Genomic DNA, 9,022 nt, shown 5'->3' with positions numbered 1-9,022 from the left:
GCACAATATAAATTGAACTAATTCATTTTATTCATTCACTATAATTTCTTGACAAAGAGAATGATGTTTTCTTATATATTGAATATCACAATTAAACCCTACTTTATATCATTAGTTATTTATTAGTTATTAAAATTATCTATTTATTTCAATTGCCTATTAGTGACAGATAAGCAAATTGAACGTCGTTGTTGTGATTAAAGTATTGCTTTTCTAAGGTCTTACTCCGTAATTCTAAAATACTCCCTGTGGGATCGATATCTAGGACTCCATTAGAGCCATATATTACTTGAGCGATATATATACTTGCGTTGATAAGTGTGACTTTACAATTATTGAATATTTAATACGTCCATATTTATCTTATATTTTATTGCATATATAAAGTCGCTGTCAACAATCATGTAAACTCGAAGACTACATATTATTAGGAAGCCTCAATTGCAAGAAAATTGTACTATCATGCAAACCTTTGTAAAGGTATGGTAAAGGCAAAAATCAAAATCTATAAAATATAACCGAGCGGCTTCAATTCATTATAAAAGAAAAGTAAATAATTTTCATATTTACCGAATTTCCATGTTTACAAATATTTGTCAAAAATTTGTCTATGTAAAAAAATTTTAAAAAAAAAACTTCCAAGAGAAAAAAACTAAGCTTCAAGAAACTCATTAGAAGAGACCAGTTTGTTTTCAACATCTGGATCGTTCCCAGATGATCCTTCAAAACTAGAGTACATGATTGCAAATTCTTTAGGGGTGGTAAACTTGAACTGACGTGTTGTTCCGAATCATAAATTGTCGTTCAATTTCACACAAAATTAGAACATATGACTAGAAAAATTGGTGGACCAAGGAATGTACTTTCGTTAGTAGAAGATGATGTAGGTCATGATCTCTGCCACAAAGTTTGGATTAATCTGCACTAGGAAAATCCTGTACCGGTCGCTCAAAGCTCGTGGCACGAATGCAGCCACAACCCACATAGGAATTGGTTCTTATACACCACCAAGTCATCCACGTATCATCCATCTCCCTTTCATCCGAAGGGGGGGACTCTCAAGATGATGGCAGAATGAAAAATAAAAGTTTCTTCAATGAAAGCGACGTCTGACGGTGATTGAATGAAGTGTTTAGCCAAAATCACTAGACTTAAGGTATATGGAGTCCTCTTCAGAGCCATCAGAATATTGAAGAAATGAATGACAAAGAACCAAATACTGAAGGAGAATGAAGGAATTAGAAATGGATTGAAAGCACACTCATGGGTTCCTTAAACCCCAATTTATAAGAATTCAATGGAAGCTCAATTGCTACTTGTAGAAATTGAGAAAATTCCATGTTAAACACAAACACAGGGAATTACAAAAAACATAATGTTTTTTCACAAAAATTTAATTACGCATGGACTTAGTCTGACATTGGATATTTCACAAGTTATTGCCTCAACCGAGACTAATTCCCTCCTGAACATCCTCCTAAACAATGTTTGAGTACTGAGCTTAAATTGATTCACTTAGTCAACATTAGATTTGACCCTTTGAATGAATGTGCCCTCTCGGAGTTTAGCGTTCTCTCGGCGAAGACCGACTATTTACTTGCCTATTTCCTTCAGTTTGACTTTCATGGCCCGGTCCTACTGGGTCACAATCTTCTCCAATTCTTCTAGAAAACATGTTAAAGTCATGGGGGACAACCAATGTTTCTCAGAACTTTTATCCAGGGCCTCGTCAGATTTGATAGAGCGATTGACCACATCCTCTTCGCTATCGGTCAGTAGCTGATGAGCAAGATTTGTCCCAGAATTGGGTTTCCACTATCAATGTCGACTGGCAATTGTTCAGAATGAGGATCCAAATCTATGAAAAAAACAGTTTTCAATAAACATCCCGCTACTCAAATAGAAGAAAAGAAAAAAAAAATTACACATAATTCGATTTAATTCGAACAAGTTTGTTCCGCCCACGTTATAGAATGGAAAATCATTTGTCGACCTCTTCTCGCCAACCATGGGATCATCTTTGCTTACACATTAAGTATCAGCCTGAAAGAAAACGTTCGCAACATTCAATTCAATTTGCGGCTCAGAGGAAGTTTTTTTTAGTGGGTCCGTTGCTGAGGCACTCTACTCCACTCCAGTCTTGGGCAAAATTTTACCCGAAATATCGCAAATCAAATCAAATAACTCTTCCATTCTCACTACTTGGATCGGTTTTGGCTTCTTGGCCAATTTTTTCCTAGAAGGTTAACCGCTGGGTCGACGTGATCTAATTCCGAGAGTGGATATCATTCTAGCTTTTTCAATAGGTTTTAGCTTGGGGTTGAATCCTTTTTCCATAAAGGAACAACAAACGATGAGCAAAACCAAGATAAGGAACAGGCTCAAGATGATGAAGTTGCCTCTCTAACGCCTTTTATATAGGGTCATGGGCACGAAAATCTAAAGATTTTATTTATGGAATTAAATAAAGATTATTATAAGATTTGTATATTTATATTTTAAAATTTTACTGTCCTTGTTGCAGTTGTTACTTTCAAGCAGCAAGAAAATTGAGATCTTGATACATACACCCAAAATGGCCTACACATATCTTGAAGCATTTTGATGAACCAAATCAATTGTTAAACGTTTAGCAGGAGATCTCATAGTCAGTTGGGTTGCCTGAAATTGACCGATCAAAGGCCACCCTAGCCGATCGAAAGGAATCAAGCAGGTTTGGTAGAAAATGTGAAAACTTGTGACTCTTCAACAAACTAGCTGAAGTTGGACATTCCACTAAGCAATTTTAGCTGGTGGTTCGCAAAAGGCAGATCAGGCATCTATGGCTGGCCATCGCCTTAAGTAACTAACATGTCATCTTAGGCTGACCGCCTAGAGCTAACTGACTGGTCAATCTTGGTTGGCCATTGAGATCCGACTACCCTCAATATTCAAAGACAAACAACCTTCAAACAAAATGGTCGCCTGACATCCAGACGGAATGATCGTTCAATGACATTTCAGCTCATCGATGGAGGAATCCGTCGGGCAGAGAATCCAGAAACATCAAACGATGCTAAGCAGTTATCAAACATGAAAAGACTAAAATACCCTGTAACTCTCTCATTAAAGCATGGGCTGACGTGTGATTTATATCTTAGTAGCCCTCTAACTTTTATAAATAGAGAGTCCAAAACTTATATAGATGTTTTTTTGCTCTCAAATATAGACCCAAATTTTAGAGAGAGCTCCTCCCTCCTTCCCATCAATGTACTCTATCTTTTTTATATAAAACGTGTCCTAGAGAGTGAGAATACTCTAGTTCTCCATGACGAGGCAAGTTTGTGTGTGATTTTCCTCTCTCTTTATCACTCTATCTCTCACTTCTCTGGTTTCTACCACTTTGATCATGGGGCATGTCTCTTATGAGAGATTTAAATTCAACAACATGTATGTATTTTATTTCTTAAAGTACGTACATAAAAATGTGCAATTTTATATTCAAAATTATAAAATATATAGCTAATATATATTTATGCATTTTGATGCTTCATACACTGAATTGTGATTTGCATCTTTCACCAAATCACATACCCGCAAAAATTATAAGTGTTGTCATTATTAATACACCGACCAAGTTATGTCGATCGTAGATGGGATGAATCTGTCGAGGTCATGTTTAATATTACTGAAATTATACGGATAGACAAAATGACAAATATATGTAAAAATTGAAATTTAGACATTCAATAGGTAAATATATAAGAATTAAATAATATGCATGAAAATATTCATTTCTTTTAAATTATGTATTAATTTTTAATATTTTATAAAATATTTTAGGTAATTATTTTTCTGATGAAATAACAACAACTTCGAGACTAAACATACCGTACTTGGCGGGTTCCAGAAAGAGAGAGTACTTGGCAGAATAAATATCCACGTAGGTGATAACCGCATGGGGCAGCTCCTTCCTCATTTTCACTAATGTTTCATTGAGCTTTACGTTGAACTCCTGTGCCGCCTTGTTGTAAATGACAGCACAGCCCGCCGCGTCCAACTCACCAGCGGTTGTGTTGTTTTGGCCGACCAGGACGTAAGCGAGGCAACCCAATGGACCCGTGTTGTGAATCCAGAAATACCTTCCCCCCATGTTATATATCCTCTTAACTTCGCCGGAGAAGACCTCTATCGTTTGTGGGATGAACTCATCGGAGGTTTTTCCAGCGAGCAGGCCGGCTGTGAGATCATTCTGTCCGATGTCGATTGTATACAATGCTTGATTGAAGTATTCCTTTCTTGGCATTGTGGAATTGAAGAACCATCCTGCAGGGAAAACTATATATATTAATCATAGAACATATTTAATCCAATATTCAAATCTCACAAAAATTTAAATATAATATTTTGACAACTCAAAATTTTCATTGGAAGTTTTCACTAATGATCAATGAAGAGAAATTGTAATAAGAAAATAATTCAAATATATATATTTTTTAAATTAGATGATTAAAATACGTTATTGAATATTTGGGCGGTTGGTATGTAACAATAAATTCCCAATTTTAGGGGAGAATATTATGTGGGTTTGAATCAAAATTCTACAAATAAGAATTTAAAGAGCATTCTTCTTGAAATTGAAAATATTTGTTATATATTCATAGTGGACCATCAATTACTTGTTTAGCAAAAATTATCAAAACTTCTTAAGAAAAAAAGTGCAGATAATTATACTTGCCTCGCTTGGCGAATAGTTGAGACCTGGGAATGAACTGAGAGAACTGCATAACCTGTATGGTTAGATAGAAGGGACTATAGCCACCTTGAGAAAGAGAGATATTTTGATCTATCATGGTGGAAGACACAGAGGCGAAGTTAACTCCATGACTGTAATTTGCGCCCAGCGAGTCCAGGTAAGAGCTCAGGAAAGGAAGCCCAAATCTCTCCGCTGATTAAATTTCAGAAAAATAATTCATTTTTTATTTTATATTTGAATTAGGTAGAGTTATTTAAATGAGATTTATCTATGAATTTAAGGCAAATCCAGCTAAATATAAAAAAAAATTCAAATTAAATTCAAAATACCGCCGAAGCAGAGATGAAAAGGAGGTTTAAGAAATGAACCGATAAAATCGATGATGAGACGGCCGTCGGAAAATCGGCCGGCCGGCATTCGAAAGAAGGTCTCGCCATTGGGGGCTGGAGTTGGGCCGAAGGTCGCCGAAAATCCTCCGGTGTCAGAGTTGGAGTCGCCGAAGTTAATGATGGCCGGAAAAGTGCACGCCGGCGAGGAACGCACTGTCTCCGGCAAGTTGTAATAAGAGATTAGGACGAGGACGAGGAGCATTAGAGGATTCATTTTGCCGGAAAACATTCTTATGCTCTGTTGATGGAACACAGATAGGAGGGGACCATATATGGATGCCGGGATCTGGTGCTTTAGAGTAGGCGGGACTTACTATTAATTGCTAGGTGTGGATGATTAATCACAGTCAAGTACATAATAACGTTTGAGCACACTTGTACGGCTTTTCTTTTAAAATGATAGGAGCATAACTTCAGAACAATTAAAGACTGAAAAATTCAAATAATTACCAACTGCAGTAGAAAGAGGTAGGTTAGAGCAACCGCTAAAATAAGAGGAGATATGTGAAACAAAGTGGAAAAATTATTCCATACGGACGGATGCATGCGGTGTACGATTCTGATCGTAAATCAGGTGATCTACGGTCAGAATGTATTTCGGTAGGCCCAACTTAAAAATTTTAAAAAAAAAAATTTAAAATAGTCAGGATCGGACACCGTACGCAATAATTTCTCAACAAAGTGAGTATAATAAAATATAATGAGAAGACAATTCCAAAAAATCAAAATATAATTTGAGATATATGAAAATAAAAACTGTGAAATAGGAAAGTTACATACATAGCACCTAATTACTAATGCATTTACATATCTAGCATTTAAACTTTAATTTTGAATTTCTTAGGACGTCGGTTCCCATATTATTCCTGGCCTCATACGACCAAGAAGGACGATGTATGCTCTTCAACTGCTCACCTTTAATCTCCGAGAAGAATGGAAGAAAAAATAGGGATAAAAAGACCCTTAAAGTCCTCATTAGATGGCAGGAAAGCCTTATTTATATGAATTCAAATCGCTTCTCCTTTCTATCGAGATACAAAGATATAATATTAAATTATTTTATTACATTACTTGGTCTAGGTCTGTAAATGAAGTGCTGACAAAAGATGGCGATGATTTGGATGAAAGACTGTGATGATGTGGACAGGGACATACGTCTCTTTTTTAATCATGGTTGATACTTGAGGGTTATTTGGGACCTTAGAAATGCTTGCTGAATGAGCTCGATAGAAGAGCTCATTGGATCAATGAGTTGATATAGAGAAAAAGGCTATACAGTGAGCTAGGGTCATGACGCTAGACTTTTGGGGTATCTAGTCGCGAGCCCCCAATCCAAGCAACCGAAAGGTCGACACCTTAGCGCCAGTTACTGGGCACCAAGGCCTCAGATGTGGAAGCCAAGGCCTTGATGCTAGAAAAGATCGGCGCCTAGGCGTAAGAACCAAACTTGTGCAGTTACAAAAGTTCAACCAACCTGTTCAAAGCGTCGTTTGGGTGGACTAGAAGCAATTTGAACCAAGGATGTTGAAGGCTATTTAATGAAGACTTGAAGACTTGGACAGAGATTTTTTTTTTGGGAGAGTTTTGAGAGTGTTACAGAGAGCTTATGGAGAGGAAGGAAAGGATGTTCCACTGAACGTGAAAGAGATAACCTTAGGTGGAAGGCTTGTTCTAGGCTAGAGAGAGTAAGTCTAGAGTAGACAATTGGTGAGGAACTGAGTGCTAAAGTGAGGAAAGTATACAGGAAAGTAGCAAGGGCATTTGTGGAGCATTCTCAAGGCAGTATTGAGAGAAAGAAAGATAAGTATTATTGTGCATAAGTATTTTATTTTTCTATAAACACTTTGACATGTGGATTCTCTTTGTTTCAATGAAGACTTGTGGTGTTTTCTCTATGTTTTATGAGTAATCTCCTCGGCCTTTTCCTTGTGGCGATGTAATAGTATTTTGAGGAATGTGGAAATGATTTTAAATTTTCTTTAATCTTCTAATGTGATGATTTTCCTTCAACTTTTCATTTACCTATAATTTTGGTCAAATGATTTATTAAAATCCATTCTAAACCCATAATGACTCAGCAGAGCTATGACATGAACAACTAGAAATGTCACATTTAACTATAGGGTATGAAGCAAAAGTACACTATAAGGAGATGCAAATAAATAGCGAGATAATCGTTGCTGGGTTCAAAGTGGGGCTTAAAGAATTAAGGTCACTTTAACCAAACTTCTTTATATACCCGGGAGAGGGTAAAGAAGATAATTGCTCATATTTGTCACTAGCCACATTTCAATTGGCATTTTATCATTTTCTACACTCCACTACTATCATTGTTGTCGGACGTCAAATTGGAAAATGTCGGTTGCCGGAATGGATATCCTGACACCCGTTTAATTTATATATTTAAATATATTTGGAAAAAGTAGTATTTTAAATTTTAAAAATACATGACCGAATCGATCTAATTTCCTCAGTAGTTTAAATAAATCAGTTTAATACCATAAGCAATGCATCTATCCCGAAGGGCAGACACACCACTTACTAGTAAGACTTGATTAAATAAAGAATTTATGACATCCGTTTAAGTATGCGAAAAACCATTTTTATGTTGACTGACAAATTTCACTATTTAATACAGAAAATTAAATAAAGTTTATATTAAGATGGGTTCTTGAAAGTTTCCTATAAGGACAAGGCCCAATAATTAATTACATCTTAGATAACCGAAGTCACCTAAGAAAACTCTCGATAAAAATCAGGGGATATTATCTTCAAGAATTTCAAACAGTAGGATGATACACTAAAAATATATGTATTTTTAGACCCATATTTTATTATTTTTGGTGATATTGCACTTTAATTGAATGTATTTTTAATATTTTCTTGCAGGTTGTTGAATTTTGGAACTTCGAGCAAAAATGAAGCAAAAGGATGAAATTTGGAGCAAAAATGGAGAAGTTAAAAATTTGTTCAGTGCCGACGGCGCTAGACTGGGTGCTGAAGGTGCCATTTGACAAAGAATAGGAAATTAAATTACGGACCACGATGCCAGTGCAGTTCAGACCCCAGTGTCGGTGCAGGCTCTATTTCTAGAAGATTCGACAAATTTAGACGCTTTTTGAAGAGTTTTTTATTTTGGATGCATCGATTGGAGAACTGACCCTAGGCTCTATTTAGGGTCGAAATTGATTAGAAAAGGCACTCCTTTTTGTTATTCCTCACCACCATACATTCTCTTACATATCATACACTTTTTTATCCTCATTCCACCACCATTTTGGAGTCTATTAATGATTTTTCTTTAAGAATTTAGAGTTTTTGTGTTGAGATTAAATGTGAATTTTTCTTTAAGAGTGTTGGAGAAGGAGAAGAGTGAGAGAGTTCTTCTTCCTACATTTCTTAGGAAGGGCTATAAGAGATTTACTTTGAGAAAGAGTTTCAGATAAGTGTTGTTTGTTTATTTATTATTGTATGAACTTTCTTTTATATATGAAATTTGTGTTTTGTTGTACCTTTCTCATGAAGTCTGAGTAGTTTCATTTATCTTTCTCCTCACTCTAAAATATGGTGAAATGAAGAGATAATATGGATGTGTCAATGTTAAAATATAAAATAAATTGTGATAATTTTCAACTTCGAACTTAATTTACTTTTTGATCTGACCAATTGAATTGCTATAATTTGTTGTGAAACATATGATCCTAGAAATTTAGTATGAGTTCTACAACAGAGTGAGGATCACATTTGATTCCATGAAGGAGAATTTTGTTCATGGAATTAAGTGAAAATAAATAGGGAAATATATATTATTGGGTGTAGAATTGGAGATTTTAGGGTGACAGACTAAAATCTTCAATTCAGTCTTAAAGTTTAAAAACTAAAGCGAGAGTTAGCCTTC

At 35.6% G+C, this 9,022-nt stretch overlaps 1 protein-coding gene across 1 annotated transcript in view; it reads right to left on the bottom strand.

Annotated features, from left to right (window-relative positions):
• The window catches only part of LOC110034043 (GDSL esterase/lipase At3g26430-like), a 39,432-nt gene extending 33,991 nt beyond the window's left edge, over positions 1-5,441 (bottom strand). Inside the window, exons 1-3 of the mRNA XM_020738279.1 lie at positions 5,104-5,441; positions 4,718-4,927; positions 3,871-4,305 (exon numbers count right to left, since the gene is read on the bottom strand). Coding sequence (XP_020593938.1) covers positions 3,871-4,305; positions 4,718-4,927; positions 5,104-5,353 — 895 coding nt within the window. The 5' untranslated portion in view covers positions 5,354-5,441. The remainder of the gene's footprint in view (positions 1-3,870; positions 4,306-4,717; positions 4,928-5,103) is intronic.
• Between the last annotated feature and the right edge of the window lie 3,581 nt (positions 5,442-9,022).

This window comes from Phalaenopsis equestris, unplaced genomic scaffold, assembly GCF_001263595.1.
Source record: "Phalaenopsis equestris unplaced genomic scaffold, ASM126359v1 Scaffold001335, whole genome shotgun sequence".
Classification (NCBI taxonomy): domain Eukaryota; kingdom Viridiplantae; phylum Streptophyta; class Magnoliopsida; order Asparagales; family Orchidaceae; genus Phalaenopsis; species Phalaenopsis equestris.
This window is presented reverse-complemented; position numbering and strand designations above follow the sequence as displayed.